Source organism: Rhinatrema bivittatum, chromosome 17 (genome assembly GCF_901001135.1).
Source record: "Rhinatrema bivittatum chromosome 17, aRhiBiv1.1, whole genome shotgun sequence".
In the NCBI taxonomy this organism is placed as follows: Eukaryota; Metazoa; Chordata; class Amphibia; order Gymnophiona; family Rhinatrematidae; genus Rhinatrema; species Rhinatrema bivittatum.
The window spans coordinates 11,096,262-11,122,357 of record NC_042631.1 but is presented as its reverse complement, the minus strand read 5'-3'; the positions used below and the strand labels follow the sequence as shown (position 1 = coordinate 11,122,357).

The 26,096-nt window shown below is 41.6% G+C and overlaps 1 protein-coding gene across 6 annotated transcripts in view; it reads right to left on the bottom strand.

The window, feature by feature from the left end:
- The window catches only part of NELL1 (neural EGFL like 1), a 387,142-nt gene that overhangs the window by 282,435 nt on the left and 78,611 nt on the right, over window positions 1-26,096 (bottom strand). For 5 of the 6 annotated variants that reach the window (XM_029582536.1, XM_029582539.1, XM_029582538.1 and 2 more), the window contains exons 5-9: window positions 18,366-18,462; window positions 13,059-13,131; window positions 10,430-10,512; window positions 5,271-5,405; window positions 3,617-3,719 (exon numbers count right to left, since the gene is read on the bottom strand). In XM_029582536.1, coding sequence (XP_029438396.1) covers window positions 3,617-3,719; window positions 5,271-5,405; window positions 10,430-10,512; window positions 13,059-13,131; window positions 18,366-18,462 — 491 coding nt within the window. The remainder of the gene's footprint in view (window positions 1-3,616; window positions 3,720-5,270; window positions 5,406-10,429; window positions 10,513-13,058; window positions 13,132-18,365; window positions 18,463-26,096) is intronic. The other variant, XM_029582541.1, reaches the window with a different exon arrangement.

Sequence of the window (26,096 nt, the reverse complement as noted above, 5' to 3'; positions counted from 1 at the left end):
TTGCCAACTTGATTAATTTCTTTGTCTCCCTCAGTTGATACAAATATTCTTCTTTGTGCTCCTCCCTTTGGGATCCTTTATATTTCTTGAATGCTGTTCTTTTAGCTTTAATTTTGTCAGCCACCTCCATTGAGAACCAGATAGGTTTCAGTTTTCTTTTGCTTTTCTTTACATTTCTAACATATAGAGCAGTTGCCTTGGTGATTGCTCCTTTTAGATTGGTCCACTGCTGATCCACATCTCTCTCGTTCTCCCATCCTTTAAGTTCTTCCTCCAGGTAGTTCCCCATTTCCTCAAAGTCTGTGTTTTTGAACTGTAAAACTCGGGTCTTTGTGGTTCTTTTCCCTATTATTTTAGTGATATTAAACCATACCGTTTGATGATCACTGCTGCTGAGGTGGGCGCCCACCTGGACATCTGAGACATTATCTGCATTAGTGAGCACTAAGTCGAGTATAGCTCCTTCTCTCGTGGGTTCCAACACCATTTGTTTGAACAAAGATACTTGCATGGCATCCACTATCGCTCTACTATTTTTAGTTTCTGCAGATGGGATTTTCCAGTCTATATCTGGCATATTAAAGTCACCCACGATCACCACTTCTCCCTTCTTACCTATCTTATGGATGTCTTTAACCAGATCTCTGTCCAGCTCTTCCTTTTGGTTTGGAGGCCTGTAAACCACTCCAATATAAATGGATGCTCCGTCATCGTTTTTTAGGTCGACCCATAGAGCTTCTTCAATACCCCAACTTCCTTGTAGCTCAGTTGCTTGGATGTTGTTTCTGACATAAAGAGCCACACCTCCCCCTTTTCTATCCTCTCTGTCCTTCCTTAACAAGTTGTAGCCTGGTATTGTTGTATCCCATTCATGAGATTCTGTGAACCATGTTTCTGTGATAGCAACAATGTCCAATTCTGCCTCAGCCATTAGGGCCTGCAGATCTGGGATTTTATTTCCCAAACTATGAGCATTTGTGGTCATAGCCTTCCAGGTACTCTCTTTACGGTTATTGCATTTCCTGGACTCCTTGTGAGATATTTGTTGAGATTTGTTATTCACTTCACTATTTCTTTTTGCGGTAGTGCCACTGTTGACAGAGTTTTCCATCTCAATTAGATTTTTTTTTTGCTTATGGATCTTTAAATACTGCATGCATTGTGTTTTCTCTCTCTTTTCTGGTAATACTGCAATGCTTTTCTCAAGAACTTCTTCAGTTTTTATTTTAGAGAAGGCTTGTTGTTCTTTTTGCATTTGGTACATTGTGTGTCTCCTCATCACAGGTCTAATTCTACCAGAGCCAACTGTATTCCTGGTTTTTAAAGAATTTCCTAATGACCTGTTTGAGTGGGGCGGTGTACCTGTTGGCTGCTCTTCTGTCAAGAATGGGTGACTGTGGGTCCTACCTGAGCCTAATGGATCTCCTTTTCTTGACTCCTGGTTTGTTTGTGGTATTGGGGAATTATTTTCTGAGTAATGCAATGTGGGTGTAATTCTTTTAATTGAAGCTAATTGATCTTTAATCACAGTCAGCTCCATTTTCAAGGACGAGAGTTGTGCACAAATTGGGCAAGCTCTAAGTTTCCAGATGCTTTCCCTCAGAATAAGTTTCCAGATGCTTTCCCTCAGAATAAAGGCTCCACAGCAGTTACCTGCGATCCAGGTTTTCATTTTACCTACGAGTAAGCAACCTGCTGCACCATGTACGGTTACCAACTGGCTCCAGATTTCCAGGACAGGTTGATCCAGTCCTGGTTTTACCCCATTGCATGCTGGGCCTTGTTCTGATTTCCCTATTGCATTCCCTAAGAAAAGCGAGACTATAAGTACCTGCATGCAGGGGGAGTAAAGGCAGGACTGGATCAACCTGTCCTGAAAATCTGGAGCCAGTTGGCAACCCTAGTACCATGGGATGTAGCAAGCTAATGAGTTTGCCATTTAAAGAGCAAGTCTGTGCTAAATATACAATTTAAAGCAATCTAAAGTGTAAAGTATTAAAAAAAAAAAAAATAGCCCGCTGCAGCAGTCCATCCCAAAGAGACGGCTGCTGTTCGATCCTCTCTCACAGTAGCACAGCACAGCCCAAACGTGACACGGAAACATCCCCAGGTCACTCAAAATAAAATGAAACGGGTAGCCAGACTGCGACTAGCAGGAGGAATCGGGGCCCGGGGAGAGACACGTGGGCTCGCCGGGCAGTGGCTGCGGAGACCCAGATGCAGCCCCCGGGGGGCCGGAGCGGGCTGGCGCAGTAGCAGGACCCGCTGTGATGCAGGGGAGAGCGGGTGCTTTGTCAGCTGGAATCTGAACTGCTAACCTCCAGCCTTGTCCAGCTGGTTGCGCTCCTTGGATTGAGCAGGGCTCTGTGAAGTTTTTACGGGAGGGGATTGCGACCCTGGCTAGCCGTAACCTCTGCTCCGAACGCGGGAGGGGGCATCAGCGCCCGTCTGGGTGCTGGTTCTGTTTTAGAATGAGATTTTTGGATGTTTTTCTCCTGTGAGAACCCGGGTAACCCTGGCTGGAGGGAATTTGGGGTCTCCGCCAGGTAGGTTAGATCAGGAGGGTAGGGAAGATTCCTAATGCTGACCCCGCTGCGGGGGTGACGGGACTCCGTCGGTATGGAGAGGCTGTGTGCCCTGCTACTGGACTTTTCCTAAGAGAAATCCTATTGAGACAAATAAAGAAGAGAACTTTGAGCAAGACCTCAGTTTCTATTCTGAGGACGCCCCATGGAGATTTCCCCCTGGGAGAGAGACACTTAAGGGAGACTGTGCAGAGCCTGCAATACTTCATGCCAATTAATATTTTTGGAGGGGGTTTTCCATCCTAAGGACGCCCTTATCCAACTTCCCTGCACAGATAAAAATGGAGAATTTGATCTGTTTCAAGCCAAGAAATGACGTCAGGGGTTTGCTGTCCAGGAACTCTGAAAATAAAGATTATAACCTCGGACGCTCAAGCTGAGCCTCCGGAGTCTTTTGGGGTCACTCGCGTCCGTTGAAGTGAATAGAGACCAGTTACCTCCCTCCCCCCAGGGCAACGAGAGCCGTCCGTCCCCCCAGCCATCTTGGACCCTGGATGATTTAGCCCTCTCTCATGCCCCCCCCCCCCCATTGGAAAAAGGACCCTGTCTCAGGACCCCCCTAGAGTGTGTCAGAGTGGGAGAAGGTTAAAGGGGTGGCCCGGACCCTCGTGTGCCCCTGCCCGCCTGCTCATTTCCTCTTGCTCACTAACCCTCATGACATTTTTAAGCGTGCTGACTTCACTATTTAAATTATTTGTAACTTGGGCAGCTACCCGTCTCTTGCATTAAGTGAGATGCACTCAGTAAAAAGCTGTTCCTCTCATAAAAAGCGAACATTTCTAGTTCTTTTTTATGCTGTGGTTTGAAAAAACTGAACCCTGAAGTGTCGTACCTTGCTACTGAATACTCAGCTTTAACAGATTTTTCTGTTGTGCACGGTTGGCTTTAAACGTTAATGTATTTATGTGATATTTACGCGTACAACGACTGCTGTAGGTCACCTGGAGGTCTTCACGATAAAGCCGCAGGTAAGATGGAACTACAGATAAATAAATACCCAGAAATGAGGGAGTTACGGCAGGTCCACTTACGCCTGCACACTTTGCAGCACTGGCCTTGTACGTGCACTGCCAGAGCGTCCGCAGAACAGCTCAGAGGCGGGCAGGACATCCTCCTACACTCCACCGCGCCGTACTGAAGGAAGGAACAGAGAAAGCAGAGGGAAAGAGACGTTAAGACTGTACCAGACGCGGCGCAGAGCCCAATAGTTCAGTCCCCTGGCCAGAACTGCATGCATAATAAGACCCACACACATATTAACACCTATTCAAGCAAGGGGGGCTTATGCACGGGCTGCTGGAGGAGCTCGGTGGTTACAGGCTGCGACCCAAGGGAGCCAAATCCCACTGCTGCTTCCTGGAACCTTGGGCACATCGATTGCCTCAGGTACAAACTAAGCTTCTCCCTCACTCTGTGTCATTGGGGAAAATGCAAACTAATTAAGGCCCTTACATTCTGAGAACAGGAAAAATACTTAGGGTACTTGAATGTAACATTAATCAAAAATGTAATTTAAGGCACTTTAACATGGGCAATACCCAATGCCTCTATATATGAGCCATTTTTTTGCACGTATGTTAGCATTATTGCATTTTAACGTAACGCATGCAGAAATGACCCCCCTCCCCCCTCTAAGAAACAATATTAATTGCCTCATTAGGTATTAAATCCCAATGTAGCAGCACATTAAAACCGGCAGGTAACACGTTATCTGCCGGTTTTAATGCTGGTCAGTACATAAAACCCCTTAGTGCTTAAAAACCACCACTTTCGTGACAACGTGCATCCATGAATACGCAGAAAGTCCGCATATTCGTTTTGCAAATATTTCAGCTGGCCAGCTGTTATACTTTTTTTTTTTGCCGTTACTATGAAGATTTCCATATCGTTAGCGATGGACGATATCCCTAAGGGGCTGCGGTTTTGATGTCACCGTTGTGGGGCAGGACAGCGTTGGAAATCTTCCCTGCCGTTCTTGCAGCCCTACCTGGCTGCCCATTCCTCTTTTGTACGCATGGCGCGCGCCTTATCCCCGGCTGCCCAAACTCAAGAATCGCATTAGATGATAAGCAGGAGGCTGTTTCCTGACGTACATAAGTAACAACTTCCGCAGGCTCTCTCGGTCATCCTGCAGATTTTAACTGTCGCTTTTCTATTTGCTTGCACAAACAAAGGCCCACTCGAGATATTTATCAAATCATTTTAAGCAAATATAATTTACATATGAATCTTCCTCTCTTCTCAGCCTCTTTGGGATTTTAAGCAGGCTAACGCTATATATAGGATTTGCATCTTTTTCTAATGCAAGATTTTTTTTTTTTCTTTCCCCGCACGCAGGGAGTTCAGGTTCAATCAAGTGAAACAATGCAGAGCAGAAAGCAGAGTCGATCTCAGAACAGACAGCAAAATTGCTTTCCAAAACCGGTGTTTTTCCCAAGGATATAATTAGAACAAAGGCAGGAGCACTGTCAGGGGGGGGGGGGGGGGGGGAAGCTGATTTTATTTACTAAATATTCAGATTAAAAATCTGGCACTTTGCCAGCTCTCCCTCACAACCCTGCGCCCTGCTACGGGATTGCATACTAAGGAGGCAATAATTCGCAGAGTTACCATTCGGTATTCAAGAGCCATCATCAGGCTATAATTAGGCGCGCTGCCCCCGAAATCTCTCACAAGAATCCTTACTGTGCAGGTGCAGTTCCTGCAGTGGTCGTCCTCCACCCAGGAGTCTCGGTCCCGATAGATCACTCCATTGACTTGACATGTCTTCTCACAGTGGCAGTTTTCCAATTGACTAAGTCTCGTCTCTGCATAATTTAGCTACAAATGAAAGTCACTTGATGTAATTTCTGTAATTCATACATATGGCTTAAAGAAAGCAAAAAGAAAAAAAAAACACCAAATGAACAGCTCACAGATTTTTTTTTTTTTTTTTTTTTGCAATGCAAGGTGAAACCACAGTTAATGTAAGACATCTTGGCAGCTCCTGCAGGTTAATGAAAAGAAAGTGAAAATGTGAACATATCTCGTGAACCTTGGGGGTAATTCAGAAGTGTGGCTACTTCCTATCAACCTAAACCCAACCTGTTAACAAATCTAAAATACCCACAGTTTCCTACCAGTAAGAATTATTCATGCTTCTGAATTCCTATCATCTGTGAAAGAAACAGATGCAAGTATAAGGACCTAAAATAATTAAAAATATATATATATATCTCATTTCCTGGTAGCTCTATGCCTAATCTGTGTTTGGACTGCAAGGCTCTCAGAGTCTGCCCATTATGGAATGTACTGTCAAAAGCACACGAGTGCGTGTAAAATGCCATTCTGCAAGCACCAGAGGTTGCACATATAAAAATAGGAGTGGAAATAATTTCCCATGTGCTTCTATGCATACTTGAAAGAAGAGCTCCTAAGGGTAGAGTTAAGGGCAAGGTTAGGAAACCATTTCCGTCTGTGCTATACACGAATCGAATGTGCGCGCACAAACCGCTTGCGTGAATATTTACACTCGCTGCCACGCAGATGCATGCCACGCAAGGGTTCACGCGTACCTGCTAAATTTCAAAAGCAGACTTACGTGTGCAAGTCCACTCTGAAAATTACGGGTCAAATCCACGTGCACTTTCTAGCCCTAAGCACTGTGTTTTAATATTGGTCTCCATAACAGCTTCTGCTCGCATATTACGGAGGTAGGACAAACCAAAACAGAGATAAACCTGGCAGCAAGTTTCCAATTTGTTTGTCCTCATAACTGGGTGAATTTTAATAGTCACGAAGACGCAGGGCTGTTAACATCAACTAGGGCCATGACTAGTAAAAGTAAGAAGCTGTGCCCTTTTCGCCCAGAGGTCTGGTAATCCACCTCACACCTGATCCTTGGATCTCTCTTAAGAAAAAAAGAGTGCAGGATGTGGGAGGGTACACTATAGTTATATTACACAAGCAGTATCTCCTAGTGACATTAAGATCATCACTTCTATGGGGGAAATGATAGAATTTGTATGGGCATGCATTCATTTTGAAACATGCAAAACACAAGGAAACACACTGTTTTTGTGTGTCATTATAAAACAAGACAAGAAGAAAGCCAAAACAGAATTTGTTGGGTTTTTCATCTCTGAAGGCAGCACACCTGGATTTGCCAATAGGCACACCAGGCCTGTGCTTACGGCAGCAAACAAATCTGCAGGCACAGTCCAGCTGAAGATTTGCTGTGTCCCCGCTGTGCTGAATCTCACTTAGCAGAGAATAACCTTCTGCTTCCTGATCTAACCCCCTCCCTTCCCAGTGCAGAGACCAGGAAGGGAGGGGGAAGGCTGGAGGGGAATAGCACAAAAAAAAAAAAAAGCTGTTCCACTCTCTATTCCACTTCTTTCTGGGGAAGACTGAGGCCGAAGCAGACAGCAGGGAGCAAATGAAAGCCACTCTGCTTCCTAATCCAGCCCCTTCTCTCCTGCTATTCAGGGACAGGAGGGAAAGGGCTGAGCCTAGAGCAGATCAGAGCCAAAAAGGCTGCACCTTACAGCTTCTTCTCCCTGTTGTCATTGGCTGAGAAGGAATTCGGGGGGGGGGGGGCAGTCCTGACCCAACAGCACCTAAGGGTGGCAAAATCCTAAATCTGTCACTGCTAGCAAACCCCACCCCCCTACCTCCTCTGCCACCTGGTTTCCCCTAAACTCCCCACCCTCCCCACAACCATCTTACCTCACCTGCAGGTGACAAGAAGTCAAAACGGGACACGAACAATCCCTTCTTGCTCCCGCCTCATAGGGTCCCATTTTCAAAATGGCGCCCGCCAGCCGCGTTGCAGAAGACGCGGCCACACGAGGGAGGACCGTGCCCGCCTCAGGCCCGGCTGGAACTGAAAACGGTGACCGGGGACGACTCCTGCCCCATTCTGACTTCTTGCAAGCCACACGTGGGGTAAGATGGGTCCGGGGAGTGCAGGGGGAAGGCCTGGGCGGATAATATTTGTATTTCGGTGGTGCTGGTGGGAAGTTTCGACAGCAGGGGAGGGGAGGACTCAGCCTCTTTGGTCCCCCTTTTGGTTTTTCTTTGAGATTTTTTTTCCCCCCCATTTTTATTTATTTGGCTTTGGTGTTTTTTCATTTCACATTAAAATGAAACAAACTGAAATAAAAGTGAAATAAAAAGAATAAAACCATTTTTTTTTTTAAAACCCAAGAAACAAAAATTTCCTCCAGGCACATCCATAGTGATTTGAACTCGGGGGTGAAAAGCTAATTCATTAATTTTGAATGATCTTCATTATTTCCCAAAAGCATTTTCCCCTTGTAGCTTGCAGAATGTGGCAAGAATCTGAAATGCCCCCGAACATTTCCATATAGGGGGGGTCAGCATTTTAAACGGACCAGGAAATTCGCTTCCAGATATTTAAAAAAATCTTTTTAAAAATCTGCAAACCACGGACATTTCTAAAAGCCATCGACCTATGGGCGAAACCGATCTAGCAATCCTAACGAGATGTTTTGTGAATTCCCTTCATGCATGTGTGAACTCCTAGTAATACAAGGCAAACGATCGGAATACTGCATGCTCAAAGGAACCGGCGTCTCACGGGACACAAGGCCTCATCCCATCAAGAATCTAACATGAACAAGCCAGAGGCAAAACCTAAATGATCGACAGAACCTCCCGAGGCATTCATTAAGGAACCAGGTGCTGCCACCCTGCACACGTCTTAGTCACTGGAACAGGATGGAGGGAACACACCTCGCCACATTACTAGTGGCTTTATTATTAACATAACGGTTATTTGGAAGACCCTCTTCCGAGGGAAAAAAAAAAACAAAAACCAAAAGTATTGCCTCGATCAGATCCACCAGCACAGGAAATGAAACCTGTGAATTCCATCCTTAAAGATGCAAGAACCTTCCTTGTTCAGTTACGGTTTTAAGAGCCATCCACGCAGCAGCTCTGCGTCTGTCCACATCGTTTTTACAGGAACTGAGTGCACGGGTTCACAGCCGTCGGCGGGGTTTAGTATAACCCACTGCAAGTCAGTAACAGAGTATGGTAGCCCCGACATACAAGAGGGGGATGGAGCATGAAAGAAGGAGAACGCCATCATCCCCCATATGAAAGAAAGAGACAAAGATGGTGGCCATGCAGGAATTATGGGAAATGTAAAGAGCCTGCCAGTCAGACAGAGGAAAGGAGCTTTTACTCTCCAGCTGCAAAATATTTAGATTACAGGCTGGATACTCAGATTTTGCTCCAACGCTGATCTAGAAACTGAATTCCACCTATCTTGGGCTCAGCAAGGATTTTACTTTTCTAAGGGACATAGGACTGCTTTTCTTTCTTCCCTCTGACCTGTGATATGCAAATTATCCCCAGTGCTGTAATTTAAAAATGGCAAAATGTATTGAATATTATGGACATAGGAATAGGGGGACAAGGGCTAGGGAGGTCATATGATGGGGAGGCAGAAGAGGGACCTCAACACTAGCCTGGGATCATCTGCAGGGGGGGGGGGCACTGCCTTCCATTCCCCCCAACCCCAAACTACACCTATGACTGGGGGCATGGGGAGATTCATTACCACTGTTTAGCTCCGTGATTTGTAAACAGTTGTGATTGACTTCAGAACAACAGTAAATAAATACTACAAATAAATGAATAAATAAATGAAATCATGTTGGTGCTACCAACTCTGGGATTCCCTTTTAAATCTCAATTTCTAGTGGCTAATAAATTAGTGACAGCAACAAACACAGATAGCTGGATCGATGTAAAAAAGGACTTTACATCGATCCAGCTAACACGGTTGCTGTCAGCCATCTTGGATCGATTACCGGTTTGTTTTCTTGGACCTAATAAATTAGTGATAAAAGTCTAGGCAAGTGTGTTGTCATGTTTAGAATCATGTAAATCTCCCAAATCTGATAGATACAGATCCAAGGTTTGTTAAGGAAACAAAAAAAAAAAACCAACTATATTTTGTCTAATGTTTGGTTGTCTAAGTGAAAAAACTGTTTTGAATTTTAAACCCAGATTACCAGTTATTAGGCATGAGGTTAGCCCAACCAAGAAACATTTCAAATTCACCAAGTTCTGTGTTTTCAGGCCTTTTGAAAATTTGGGCTTAAGAATTTTTATTTGTAGCCGCTTACTGCCAAAAATAAAAGCAGGTGAAATCCATGGTACTGGGAGCATTGACATGACAGTATTTCCATAGATAAAGATTGCTCTTATGTGGTTAGTTTCCACTTAGCAAGCTATTAACCCCTGCTACCCTAACTAGAGAAGCCGAAGCAAAGTCAGGAAGATGAGAAGTAGATATGTCTGGATGATAGCAGGCATAGACACACGGTACACATACACGAACAGAAGTGAAGATTAAGAACATAAAGCTGCGATCTGAGAATATACGAGGGGCACTAAATTCTTAAATTGATGAAAATTGTGGAAGATGTATATGTGGAAGTTGTTATTTTACATAATTTGGGGAAGATGTCAAGGAAAACCTTTTGTAAAAGTAACGTCACTGGTGACAAGAAAGTACAAAATGACGGAATGTTAAGGATGTCTATTATGAGATATGTAAAATGTTTCCGTAACGCAGTGTTTTTGAATGAATATTGTACACTCCGACATGGAATGCACGAAGCCCTTAGATAGAGCCCATTAGAATGTAGTGACAATGTGTCATTGGTTGCCTCGTATATGGTCCTATCAACAGTATGATGCATGAACTCAGAAATGAGAAGACAGGGTGAAAACACCGACAATGCCTATGGCTTATTTGATAGTTTGATCAAAGCGCTCAAGAGAAATGAATACAAATCACACTTTGCCAGTGACGTTGAGTTACCTACTTTTGCCGTCATTTTGGCCAAGAGCTCCTGTAAATCCATGATTCCTTGCACCAGACTTAAGAAATCACTGCAGGTTGGGCATGCTCAACAAAAGAAGTATAACAGAATAAATAAATAAAATGTTTGCTATAGTTGGGAAAAATATTCAGCGCAGTGTGTTCTTGACTTGAAACAACAACAGAAGCGGAATTCTGTAGATGCATGGTGGCATTTTGCAACACACTAAAAACTGGTTATAGTACAGCCCTCCTTTATCTCCCCTCAAAGGTGAATTGGGAATGTGCTTTCAAACCATCAGAAGATACATTTAAAACCACTCTGAAGCCAGTTTCAAATACACAGCAGGAAAATTAAATGAGGGCTGTACTGTATATACAATAAATTTATTAGAAGAAGAATACCATTTGTCACATGTCTGATAAGTTCAAGAACTTGTCACATTAAAAGCTCCAAAGATATAAACTTGCAAGAAATGTTAGATAAAGGTTGAAAATTCTTAAAATAAATTAGGTTTATTGCCTTAAGAATTGCTCTGGGATTGGAATGGAAAGATGCAGCAGAACATCTTCAGCCAATCAAATGTGACTGGTGTCAGCTGCTTGGACGATAGTCTATCACTTTACAAAAAGTACTCTGACACTTACAGATAAGCAAAACCAAACTCAAACAGCTACATTTTTTATCAACCACAATGAAAACAGTAATTAGGACAGATAGCATGAAACAATTAGTTATTTTGATGTCTATAATCAGCCACTGTGCAGCTTGGTTAGTTAGTCTGATATATTCAAGGGCCTGCCACAATATATATGGCTATCTTAGGCCTGGATTTTCTAAGGTCGCAGACCTTAGAAAATCCAGCGGTAATGGGGGGCGAAGTGGGGGGCGGGCCTGTGAAAGCCGGCAGCCATCACACCTCTGCGGTGCGCTGGCTGCCGGCTTTCACACCGAATAACTACACGAAACGGCGCAAAACTGGTGGCGATAAGGGTCCTTACCTTTCGCCATCAGTGATGTCTGCGCAGCGTCAGCCCTGGTGCTGCCCCCAACTCCTCTTCTTCCGAGGCCGACTCCGCCCCCATATAGTGATCTCATGCTATCGCTTTTGAAAATGACCCCCTTAGTCAGATAAGTTTCCCCAGCTAACTTTAGGACACATCTAAGGGCCAACCAGAGTTAGCCAGAGAAGTTATCCAGCTAACTCTGAATATAGGAGTTAACCAGATAATGTATCCAGTTAACTCAACCAAGACAAGAGAACCGGTGAACACCAAGAGCTCATTATTCTGCGCAAATCATCACAAAAAGCCGGTTCTCTTGTCTTGGTTGCTACCGCTCGTTTGGATCAGTTTCCGGTTAGTTTCTTTGGACCTTCCAGTTAACTCAACTCCTTCCAGTTATAGCCCTGGAACACATGTAACTTATCCTGCTAAATTCTAGGCGGATAACATTATCCGCCTAGAATTTAGCCAGATGAGTTCCCAAACTTTTATTTAGCTGGATAACTTCAGAGTTATCCTCATAAATGCTCTTGAACATGGACCTCATAAATACCAGAGAGACTTATTTACTAAATCGTGTTAAAACTGTGCATTGACAGCCAATTTTATCACAGCATAGTTCCCACAATGTTGACTAAGCCGCAGTTGGAATGGTTTTCCCAGGCGGTAATTATCACCACTGGCAAGGTCTATGCAACATCCACACATTACAACCTGTGGTAATGTGCATTTCCATGCCTCCACCCCCTGCTCTCACCTCCTCCCACCCAGTGATATTTAAAAGGGCATGATGCCCCAAGCTCCAAACCCCACCACCCCGCACTGAAGCACCCCCGTCCAAAATGTGACCCCGAAAAAAACAAGCCAGACCTCCCCATCGCTGGCACACCCCACCCCCCAAAAAATGCAAATCTGTAGGCCCCGAGCCTGGTTCCAAACCCCACCCCATACATGGGGCAAAGGGAAACCCCCAAATCATTTGGTGCCCTTTTGAGATGATGGCGCCGGCAGGGGGGATTGCTCCTGTTAGGTTTTGGGGAGAAGGAAGAACTTTGATCACCAGCCCAGGTTGGGGTGTTTCCTTTAGGGTATGGGGGATGGTTCAAAGCCAGGTAAGCAAGGTTACATGTTTACACCTTTTGGTGGGGGATTCTTTGGGTTTTTCTTGGAAAGAGGATTTGGAAGGGGAGGTGCTTTAGTGGGGTCTGTTGGGAAGTATTATGCCCTTTAGATATCACCGGGGTGGGACTGGGGAAGCCCAAGAACAATTGGCAGGCACATTAGCCCGCTGGTGCCTTCAGGAGACGTTAACTATACCTCAGTAAGCCATTTGACCATTAACGGGCTGCTTTGCCTGCATTTGTATGTAATGCAATTCGTCAGTTTGTGGCACATGTTGCACCTGATTTTTCACAACAGGTCAGTAACCTGGAAATCTGAATTACAGATATCAATTCATAACACGTCTAGAACACGTTGAGTGCCAATTTCGACATTCTGACAGTATAGTCAGTGGGGCTTAATACATTGTTTCCTATATCCAATTCTTGTGCTTTCCTAGCAATAGAGAAATCAGTAACAGTCCACTCTATATACGCAACCATTTAAATAAATTAATTAGTACTTACTGCGATTCAGATTAGGACACTGTGTTATATATCCACTGGGCACAAAGATGATCTTCACATCTTGCATTATACCCTTTGCGACAGAAGAAAAGCGTGTGACACAGGCTTCAGTCAAACGTTAAAACAACACAAAAGGTTTATGAATCACTTTACCCTTTCTGTAGAGACACCTTAAGTACTTCAGCATTTTAGTTAAATTTGGGCAGTTCACCTGAATGTAAATCCCTGCCGAAAGCACGAGCTTGAGCTCTGGTGGAAGCCTTGCTGTGTAAACTGGTGAACTCAACATGGGCGGGATCTTCCACTCTGCAAAGCTGCAAGTGGAAGTGATGAAGTCATTTTTCAACGGGCACAGGCACCTAACTTATGCAAGTAGACAACAAAATCCATCCCTTTGAAAACTTGCTTGGGCCCATGCACCTAAATTTAGGCTCCTAAACTATGGGCAGCTATGGAAGCAGAGTTAGGATGCAGGAAAAAAAAAAAAAAAGAATTGGGCACAACATTAATTATCAGCACTAGACACAACTTAAGAACCTAAATCTAGCCAAAAAAGCTGCAGTCATTAATTTAGGAGAATTTTCAGCTAAAACGTTAAGAGGTAGATATTCAAAGATGATCAACTATGTAAGTTAGCTGGATAAGGCTTATCCAGTTAGCTTACAAGCAACATTCAGCAGCACGGCAATGCTGCTGAATATCCCCATAAAAAAATTGCTAGTTAGCCGGATAAGTCTTACCCAGCTAACTTTACATCTGTTATTGAGCAGGTCTAACTTAACCAGTTAACTTAACCAGATAAATTCAAATATCGCTACTTATCCGACTAAGGTAATAAGATAAGTACCTCCATTTTCCACCCACCATTTAGCCCTATAAGAACTTATCTGTTTAAGTACTTATCCGGCTAAGTGCCAACCGCTGAATGGAGCCAGATATTCAGCCGTCGCCACTTACCCAGATGCCATTTATCTGGTGGTGCTGATCGGCCTCCTAAACTCAGGACTAATTTAGGGACTGAGGGCTCTACTTTCGGCTCCTGGCTGGCTAGCATGCAAGAAGAGTACTCCTGCACATTAAGAAAAAGAATGTGTTAAGCGTTTTATACTGTCCCTCCGGATGCAAGCCTGTGGGGCGAAGCATGGTGACCATGTCAAGGGACACTAACCTATTCTAAACTAAACATTTTTATTGAAGATTATGGAGTTTACATACAGTAAAGGATTATTTAGTTTGTTCCACGCTCTCCTCCTCCTGCTATACAAGACTGTTACCATTTGAGTGGATTGAAATCCACACATATTACATCTAAGAAGGTGTACGCCCTCTACTCCAGGGCTTCTCAAATCTATTCCAGTTGGATTTTCAGGATATCACCAATGAATGTACACAAGATAAATCTACATAGATTGTGGACTCATACGCAGCATGTGCCATGCATATTCGTTGTGGATAGCCTGAAAACACAACTGGCTCTGGGGTCACCAGGACAGGTTTGGGGAGCCCTTCCTTTTTGCTATAATACGAATCGCTCTAATATGAACACAGATCAGTTTAAATAGTTGTTTCTTGTCTAATTTTATGACTAAAATACTGTAATTGCAATTTAAAATGCAAAACCTTATACGTTTCTGGCAAGAGAACAACTCATCGCAATATGCCAACTGTTTTCTTCTACTATACAAATGCAGTATGATGAGGTATTAATGAGGTGCACAGAATTAACTGTCCATCCCAGCATTTCTGCCTTGAACAGTATCTCACAACTACATTACTGTAATATCGACTCAAATTTAGCCTAATCTCAAGTAATCTCAGGGTAATTTGGTGTTTGATTTCCTAATCTGTCATCCCTTGTACTTCCTGCAGTCACATATCTCATTCTTTAGGGAGAGAATGGTTTGCCAAAAAGAGAGCGTTTATGAAAATACAGCCCATGCTTTTAGTTTACAAGAGGTTATCACCATAATAATTTGCATTTTATGGTATATTTCATTCAGACAGTATCAATGGTACTTCAGAAACATAGCAAAAGAACTCGGGCTATTTCACAATTATGAGGGCAATGTAACATGATATATCATGAATAATTTCTGGCAGTAAAGTCAGCGGTGCAGTACCCCAGACACACACAACCATCCACAATGTAGATGGTCACGCACAACGAATAGCAGACTCCAAGGAGGAGATGGTCACATGAACACGATTTCAGAAATACGACAATGGTAGCCCAAGGCAAAAGAATGCAAAGATCATACCGAGGTGAATGGCAGAGTGTCAGAACCAAGCAGCCGGACTCTCAACCCCTCAAGTCTAACCCACGCATACCATCCCTCCTGCACAGCATGTTCACCAGAAGTAGCATGGATTACAGATTTGCTCAATGGCCTGTACATTTCCCTCTCTCTCTCTCTTTAGATAATCTGCAGCCCTGGTTTAAGTTTCATATATAAAGCAAATTTCTAGCCTGATCTACATGCTTGGCATGTTGGTTGACAACAGGTCCTTTTGCAGTTTAAAAACCAGTTTGAAAGCATCTTCTAAACTTCAGAGTGAAGAAAGTTAAGGGGTCAATACTATGAATTACTACATGAGATTTCTATAATTTTAGCATAGATGATTAAAAAATAAATTTCCATCTTTTTTTTTTTTACAAAAATATGAAATGGAAAATAGATTTTAAAATAACTAAACCAATTTCCAAATACACCAGAATAGCAAACAGTTGACTGAAGCTCATGAATGTTAAATGATTGTTCTGTAATCACAGATGAAATCACCAGATTTCTGGCACAAAATAAAATGTTTGTTCTTCTTTGCTCTCTTATTTCCCAGCAGATCTCAGTTTACACTAAGGGAAAGGATTTGGGTTTTTCTCTGTGCTAGGACATTGCACAGAGTCAACTGCACTTGTAAACATAGCTTTGGAGATATAAACTGGAACCATCCCATGCTTCCATAAAAGGAAAAAGATTTCTAAACTTCTGCATTAAACACTGCAACCGGTTCCTCACCACTATCCTGCTATACTTGGCAACACATCAAAGCGAACTAGGAAAGGCATTTGTCTACTTTCACTGTGATCAATATAAACTTGTAGCTTATTAGCAAATCATTAGCCATCCCACTGGTTAGAAAGTATAAATGCATTGAAGTATTAATTTGCAAAAAGTGTAACTGTCAAGCATTTTAAGGCTTTGGAGCTCAACAAAAGAAAGAATTTAAAAAATGAGCAATTCCAGCAGTCCTTCTTTTCTATGGGGTTTTTAACATGTGCCTATCTTCTGCAAAATTATGGGAAGCAGCTGAGATTAAAAACCAACAGCTGTAGAATACTGCAATGTCATCAATTTCCCTTCACAGCGACAGCTCAGCTGCTGTCAAAGTAAACGAAGACCAGGTAGGAGTAGATCTCGGGCAATCATTTGTTTTGGAGGACAACAGGAAGCAAGAACCATTATAGAAACATAGAAACATAGAAATGACGGCAGAAGAAGACCAAACGGCCCATCCAGTCTGCCCAGCAAGCTTCACACACTTTTTTCTCTCATACTTATCTGTTTCTCTTAGCTCTTGGTTCTATTTCCCTTCCACCCCCACCATTAATGTAGAAAGCAGTGATGGAGCTGCATCCAAGTGAATATCTAGCTGATAAGTTAGGGGTAGTAGGGGTAGTAACCGCCGCAATAAGCAAGCTACACCCATGCTTATTTGTTCCACTCAGACTATGCTATACAGCCCTTATTGGTTGTTTATCTTCTCCCCTGCCGTTGAAGCAGGGAGCTATGCTGGATATGCATCGAAAGTGAAGTATCAGGCACATTTGGTTTGGGGTAGTAACCGCCGTAACAAGCCAGCTACTCCCCGCTTTGTGAGTGTGAACCCTTTTTTCTTCTCCCCTGCCGTTGAAGCAGGGAGCTATGCTGGATATGCGTGAAGTATCAGTTTTTTCTTCTCCCCTGCCGTTGAAGCAGAGAACTATGCTGTATATGCATAGAAATAGAAGTAACAGGCTTATTTGGTTTGGGGTAGTAACCGCCGTAACAAGCCAGCTACTCCCCCCTTTGTGAGTGCAGATCCTTTATTCCACATTTCCTCTTGCTGTTGAAGCTAGAATGATGTTGGAGTCACAGTAAGCATGTGTACGTTTATTGAATAAGGGTATTGTCTCCAGGCAGTAGCCATCATTCTGGCGAGTCACCCACTCTTCATTGGCGGCCTCTTGACTTTATGGATCCACAGTGTTTATCCCACGCCCCTTTGAAGTCCTTCACAGTTCTGGTCTTCACCACATCCTCCGGAAGGGCATTCTAGGCATCCACCACCCTCTCCGTGAAGAAATACTTCCTAACATTGGTTCTGAATCTTCCTCCCTGGAGCTTCAAATCGTGACCCCTGGTTCTGCTGATTTTTTTCCTACGGAAAAGGTTTGTCGTTGTCTTTGGATCATTGAGTTTTAAGATATCAAAACCATTGAGTTTTAAGATATCAGTGGCATACCATGGTGATTGTGCCATCTGAGCCTATTCTGTTTCGTATTTCATATGCCTCAATGAAATCAAACAGCATTATTTTTTTTTCACAAATACAAAACTATGCAAATTAGTATATACATTGCCATGCATCAAAAAAAAACAGAAGGGATAGTCAACTGGCTTCATCATGGTAAGGGTTAATTAAATATGGCCATTTTCTCAACTGGGCAAGGTTGGTATTTAAAGGAATCATTAGCTTTTAGCTTCTTGCAGGCAACATTAAATAGCTGTTATTAGTATCTCAGTTGCAGGGTAGCATTGTAATCCTAGTCACTTCACTCTGTAATCCACTTGTATTTTTCTTGCATCAAATTCCATGAAGGCTCATAATTAAGTTTAGGAACTGTACAGATTATTCTTTAAAACTTTCCCAACAAAGTTTGATATTACTTTGCAAAGAGAGAATAATGTTGTTTGCACGGAGAAGCAGGCAATAGGCACTTTGAAGTTAAGTGTTATGGAACAAAAGCAGTGTGACAAACACAAGGTAAATCGGCAGAAACAGCTAATCTGTATTTTTACAAGGTCAAAAAAAAACCTCACTGCATTTGCTATAAAACAGTTTTTCAAAATGCTGCTGCAGTCCTCCTGGTGTTTGAACCACACCTAGCAGGTGAATCCCATGAGAGACCCACTGGACCTGCCTGCCCGATCTATTCAAACTGTAGGAGGGCTGCAGCACACCCCCAAGGCGACACTGATTACAAGATCGATTGATCACACAGTTTTATCAAAATCTGAAAGCCAGCAGTTTGTTTTTAAATCTGTTTACCTTAAACAAGGCATGTTTCCTGTTGCGCTGTCCGAGCCATAAACTGCTTCCTGGCGTAAGATTGGTTTCTGGAGGGTCGATAACACGCTCATAAATCCTGTTTTGGATAAACAGCAGCATTACAAAGGAGCAAAGCTCTCATCCAGCAGTGTTGTCTTTAAAATCACGGCGCATGTTTTAAATGCTCTCCCGTAAACACATCCCCCTCTCTCTCTCTCTCTCTGCTCCCCCCAAGCTTTGCAACTCCTTGCTGTTCTGAAAGCTGTAATCCAAACCTCAATTTTCTTCTCTGTTAGGGCAACCAGGGCCGACGCTAGTGCAAACGATGCCCTGCGTAAGCAACAAGAATGGTGCCCTCCGTGGCTGGTGGCGGGTGCGGGGGTTGTCCCTCTGAAGCGCCGCGGTCCGTGGCACACCCTCAATACCATCTCCAGCCACGCCTCCGAAGCAGTGGCGCGAGGGTGAGAGTGCACGGGCTGCTCATCCCCCTACAGCTGCCACAGCGAGCGGTTTCCTCCCATACCTCATTTTGCACTTTCATCCATTAAATTTATTAATCGCTTAACACAAAAAAAAAAAGGCCTAAGCGATTTAGAATGTAAATAACCTGAAAATTCTAACAAGAGGAGTCGATTTCTACACTGCGGTCTCTGCTAGCTGCACTGTGCAAATCAACTCCGTTTCATCACTTATAAGGTCTAAAATTCTTTAATGATGTCAATTTTACGAGGAATACCCTTGAATGTGTCTGTAACATCACCCCCCTAAACCCCAACCCACCTCCCGAAAACTCACCCCAGAATCAAAGTGCCCCCTTACAATGGTCCCTATATTGAGTGTCAGGCTGAGCCTTAAATAGTCTCCTCTCTCTCTCCTGAGCACGCATAAGATATGCGTGTGAAGAATATTTTATAACCTACGCAATATTTTATAAAATGGTACATATCTTTATGCACGTTTATGGGCGCACGTGCGGCCCTTTTAAAATCTACCCATACATGCATAAGATCCAAACCCCTCCCTGCCCCCAGGAACGCCTCTGCTCAGTCCAGATAACTCGACACGTGGACAGGACCCATACGCACAAGTATACCCACAGTTTAATGAGAAGCTATAGCTGTGAGTCAAAGCACTGCATTACTTGTAGAAATGTTGCACATTACTGTCCCTATAAATCAAGCTCCTGATATAACACCATTCTCCTGAGATATATATTCTCAAGAGTAAATTTTATATACATTTTCAAAGAGAACTTATGCACTTGCCTTCAGAATGGACAGGCAACTGCTATTTCCCATGCACAAAGTTGCACCTGTTCCACGCAGGTCATATATTGTGCAGATTAATTTACATGCATATTTTTGAGTCCACCCACCTTCCCAAAATATTGGCCACAATGCGCATAGAAGTACCCCTGAAATTTGGCTAGGTATGTATTTTTACGCATATTGAGCTCTAGGCAATTTTATAAAACCCATGTACGCACATAAATACCTGGCTTTGAAAATGCATTGTTTAGTAATTGGGCTGCAGACTAATTATCCTGGGATTTAGCAAAGTTAAATTGATAAAGCACAGTCATCTTGCACCCCGAAATCACAGCTGAGATTTCACCGATTCCAGCATGGAGGGGCCTGTGCACTAGAACACACACAAAAAAAGTTATTTTGTATATATTCGCTAAAACTTTTGGGGCCAATTTACCCAGCAGCACTAAACACTGGCCTGTATAATGCAGGCTATTAACACACATTAACCGATGATTTTAATGCAGATTATATTACCGTGAATAGGACCCATTCACTAAATTGCGTTAACGCAAGTTGTTATCATGTAGTCACATAATAGTGCACATTAGTAAATCAGCCCTTAAGGTGCATGCTAAAATGCTAATGCACTTCAGTAGTGTCTACTCAGTAACAGCGTGCAGGATAAGAGGGTTCAGGGTGAAGGAGGTTCACAGGAAACGCTTGAGAGGGGGGTTTTCCTGCTGGGATCCAACATTTATTTTTGTTGTTTTTCATATCATTTTTCTTTGGGGGGGGGGGTTCAGTTTTGATTTAAATGAATCAAAAACAGACAACTGACCACAGCGCAAAGGAACCATAAATCTGGTACAAAAGCCACAAAGAACTGAAATGGCCATCAAGACGTTCTAATCACAGGAAGTGCGGATGTGCACAGATCAGAATATGTCCGAAGACCGTCAAGGCCTGGACACTTTTGATGCATCTCTGATTTTCCGCATATGCACCTCGGTGACGGTCAATAGTGATTATGCACTAGATGACCAGAAAAAATGTAAAAGTTGATAAAGTCAAGTATTTTAAAATTCCACCCAAATGATTTTTACCCCGTGTACAGAGAATTCTTACTGGACAAGTCCTAATGCACTGCAGTGAATGAACCTCTCTGGAGTACTTGAAACACCACAGAAATGCAATCCAATTCACTGAGCCCAAGAAACGCTATTTTGAAAATAGAATATATCATTCTTTTTTGTTTTTGAAGTATAATAAAACACAACTTGCCAAAAGAATATTTGTTTTACAGACCTATGAGTTCCAATGGACAAATCACTACTCAATTTTTTTTCTTATTTGTATGATGAAAGACCTGAGCACTGCGATAGCCATGTTTTAGGAATGAGAAGTCGCTTTGCAGTACTGTGCACGCCCCATCAATATTTTAATGTGCAAGCGTCTCAGTTTTTTTTTTCTGTAACTTCATGTAAAATTAAGCATCTAACCAAAGGCAAAACCACTGTAAAAAGCTGAATGAGGCACCTCGTAACTGACAAATCCTCCATGGAAACCAGTCACAAGTTACAGAATTGCATTAAGAAAGCAAGGAGAAGGTATCTTTATTCATGACCTGGCTTTGTTATAAGAACCTCCTCACAAGCAGGCATTGAGTCCATTTAAAAGACTAGTATTCTACAAGAAATCCATACTATGTTAAAGCAGGTAAAGTCCCGATGTGTAAAACAAAGGAATGCAGAGATATAACACTGTTTGGAGAGGGGGGATTGGATTTTTAATTTCAAGGCCTAATGGAAGGTTCTAGTAGGAACTCTATAATGGTGTGCAATTATAGAAGAGAAATGAATTCTCAATAGACTGCAAACGAATTTTGATCTATAACAGAACCTATGAAAGACTGATGAGTTACAAAAATGGAATCTACTATTGGGGCTTGCTATTCATATCTGCAATAAAAGCTTTATCCTTCAATGGAGAGAGATCTTCTGAAGCTATATTCTTCTATGTAGTCTTTCCAATATCTCAATTAGTTGTTTGAAGGAAAAGTATGTTATATAAAGTAGGGTTTCTAAAATGTAATTTTAATCGAAATAAAATCTGCCTAACATTTTATCACTATACAATGAAGCATGAACAGCCAGATGAAAATCAATATAAATATTTGTTTCTAGATCCAAAGGATAAATTCTGATGGGATTAATAGTTATAAGGTAGTAGTAGAATTGAGATCATTTGAACATAGACTGCTTGACAAGCACTGAAGAACATACCAGTATCAAACATTGCATCTCTAGTATTATCCTCCACCCTCATAATTCTATTGGTTAATGCTCAATCAATCACAAAAAAAATCTGCAATTATTTATGATCTTCTTAGAACCAGAACCCCTGACTGTTTATGTATAACTGAAACTTGGTTTAAAGACTGACATCCCAGTTTTAAATCGATGCTGCCCACCAAGCTACTCATATTTTTTAAAAATCTAGACAACTTCATAGAGGAGGGGGGGATTAGCCATTTTTTAAAAAAAAACAATTAAACTTCACAGAATATGAGATTTCGATGCCTGCTCAATAAGAGATACTGTGTTTAAAATCAGATACAATTAATATTTGCCTTATTTACTGCCTCCTAGTCTCCTCAATTATAATTCCTCTCCTATCACTGAGGCCATAATTAATCTTGAACTAGACTTAGCAAAAACCATAATTCTAGAGGATATCAATCTCCGCTTAGATGAAACAAAATTGACCCATGCTGCATGCAAAACTCTTGATACTTTTTCATTTTGCGGCTGGCATCAGAACATATCTACCTCAACCCACGTGAGATGTCATACTCAACCTATTTTTTGTTAATAAATCTAATTTCACAGTGACAGAATCTGCTGTTTCAATTAAAAAGATTCCATGTGTCCACTCCCTTCTATTTCTGTCTCTCCTCTTCCTAAGGGCCCCCCATCATGATCAACTGATTATTAGAAAACATGGATTTGTTAACCTGCTAGATTTTGACACTGAACTCATGCCTCACTTATAGACTGACATACCGGATTCCCCAAATAACCTTCGACTCTTATGGGACAACGCATTGCTATCCACGTTGGATAAACTAATACCAATGAAAGAATTTAGAAAGAAATGACAGCACAATGCCCCCTGATTTACTAACTCAATTCAGAAACAAAAATGTGACTTACGAAAATTAGAACGTAAATGGTGTCACCAGCCAAATACGCTCAATACATCACGTTATCAGCATTGCCTAAAGATATACCAATATGATATTACAAAAACTAAAAAGGCCTACATATATTCTAAAATAGCTGTTTCATTCAATAAACCTCCATTAATCAGATCATCAAAACTGTCTCCAGTTCTTCGATTATGCCACTCCCTTTTCACGGAATGAATTTAGCTGAAACATTTGCAACTTTTTTTTTATTGAAAAAACAAACAATGCTAGAAACTCAATTCAGTCACCTGTTACCTACATAAATGATGAATTCTCCCCAGATAATGTTACCTGGGATGAATTCAACATCAGAGCCTGAAATAATTAATATAATCAGCAACATTCCAATCTCAATTGGATCAACCCTCCACTCACCCCTCGCACCTCCAACAGACCCACCCGCACAGCTCTCCTAGGAACCCTACATTCCCAACCCATTAAAGCTTTCAAACTCTCCTCCACCATAAGCAGAGCCTTCTCTCTAGCCGGTCCCACTATCTGGAACTCCTTACCTCATGACATCCGCATGGAGTCATATACACCCACTTTCAAAAAAAAACTAAAGTCCTGGCTCTTCCAGCAAGCCTACCCTACGTCACCCCCCATCACATAAACTCCTTCCGAAATGGATAACCCCAATCCACATTTGTGAACTCGGCCTGAATATTGGATTACGAAATGCCTCTGATTTTGGTACCTTGAAATGTTATAATTTTATGTTTATAGTTATTTATATATATATATATATATATACATATATATAGGTTATAGTATGTAAATCAATACCCCCCTCCAATGTATTTCTTCCTTGGTTTTTGTTAAGGGCTATGCCCTAAAGTTAACTGTATTTATCTGTTCCTTGTAAGGGCTTCGCCCATAAAGTTCATGTTTTACTGTGAACCGATGCGATGTGCAAACGGACATCGGTATATAAGAGACATTAAATAAATAAATAAATAAATAAATAAACATGAATTCATCAACATGTCCACTCAATCCATGCTCCATGATGCTATTAAAATAAAAAAAAATGGAAATGGCTAGTTTTATCTCACAGTTTATTAATGCACCACTTAAACAATGCTTTATTCCAGAAACATTAAAAGGAGCATCTGTTCACCCTACCCTGAAAAACAACAACTGCAGATCCAACTGAACTAATTATCATCCAATTTCTTCTTTGTCTTACCTCACAAAAACTCTTGAAACCAAAATATTATACATCAACTTAATACATTCATTGTCTCTAAAAATGTCTTAGATCAGTATCAATTCAGCTTCCAAAAACACCATAGTACTGAACTTCTTTTATTATCTAGCTTTGACACCATTAGATGAGATCTTGACCATGGAGCAACTTATATCCACTTTCTTCTCGATGTATCTACAGCATTCGATACGACTGATCACAAAATACTCTTGACTTGCTTAGAATCACTAGGACTATCAGGCCACGTGTTATCCTGGTTTACTTCCTATCTTTCCCATAGATATCAACAAATTAAAGCTGACTTCTCCTCATCAACTTGGCATCCAGTTAGTTCTGGTGTACCCCAGGGATCCACGCTATCTGCAGCATTATTTAACATCTATATAATTCCACTTTGTCATGTGCTAGCAGACCTTGGGAACACTACAAAATTTATGCTGAAGATATCCAATTTTTCTTCCCCACCAAAATAACTTGGGATTAAACTGAACAATTTGCATACAATGTCTCTTTACTATTCAAAATTGGCTAAATCAAAATAAACTTGCACTGAATACAAGCAAAACAGAAATCATGTTCTTGTTGAGATTTATAGTCTCCATTGCTCCAAAGAACATCTATTTTAGAAACTAATGTATTACAATTTCAGAATCTGTACAAAATCTGGGTATATTAAATTGATTCAGCACTAGCAATGAGGGACCATATCAAAGTTCTAGTACAAACTTCCTATCACAAACTCAGATTATTACAACACCTTAAATCATTTCTTGATGCTAATGATTTTCACGCAGTTCTGCAAGCTCTTTTCTCTGGTATTGATTACTGCAATTCGCTATTCACAGGTCTCTCAAAATATGCCACTCATCCTCTTCAAATCATCCAAAATTTCACTGCACACCAATTATCAGGTACTCCAATTTGCAAACAAGTCACCCCCGTCTTACAATCACACCACTGGCTTCCAATAACTTATGGTATACAAAACAAACTAGCTACCATTATTCACTCTCTCATTAATAACCTACACTCCCCTTGGATTACTGCTATTATGAAAACTCATACTCCCACCAAAACTCTGTGTTCATCCAGCCAAAATCTTTTAGATATTCCTTCGCCAAAGGCGCCTCACCTAGATGAAACCAGAGAACATGCCTTTTCAATAGCAGGCTCAACACTTTGGAACACACTCCAAAAAGAAATTTGAAATTTGAAGTAGCCCAAGTTCTTTAAGAAGACCCTAAAGACCCACTTATTTAAGCAGGCATTTGAATGTAAAAATATGTTATACATCCTCCGTTCTCTAATTTCATGTCATTAGGATTTGTTATGAAGTATGTGATTTTATATAGTTTTTATTATGATGTATGTTATTTTATTATGGTTTGTTTTAATGTAATTTATTTTGGATGTTATGATATACATCATAACATCCAAAATAAATGTAGGAAGGGTGGGTAAGAAATGCTTTAAAATAAATAAATAGTAAATGTCAGACAGTGTCATGACTAGGGACTACTGAGGCCAAGGCAAAAGCTTAAATTTTCAAGTGACAAGCACTGATTTTACATTAATATATACAGCATGCTGGTTAATACACAGCATAAGATTAGGGGGAAAAAAAAACAATATGATGCTAGTGACCACATATTTGAATTTTATAATAAAAATGAAATTCATTCCAGAGCTCTATGGGAAATGAATAAAGCAGTGGAACATCTGCTCTAATAACTAATTCAGGAATCAGTTTTCATGGGGGGAGGGGGTCCTCAGAACTGGCAAACGGCACACTTGGGGGTCCAATATTTGTAGAAAGCCAAATCACAACCAAGCTCCTGAAAACATTATAAAGTGTAGATATGCATCTAGGCAGATATAAGTACATGACAATTCTTGATTGATTTCAATAGATAACACCTCATCTTACTATTCCATATTTGTACTATCCGTAACCAATTTGGCCTTGACTCTAGACAGCTTGGAAACATACAAAATGTATGCATGAGGCAGATGAATACATCCCA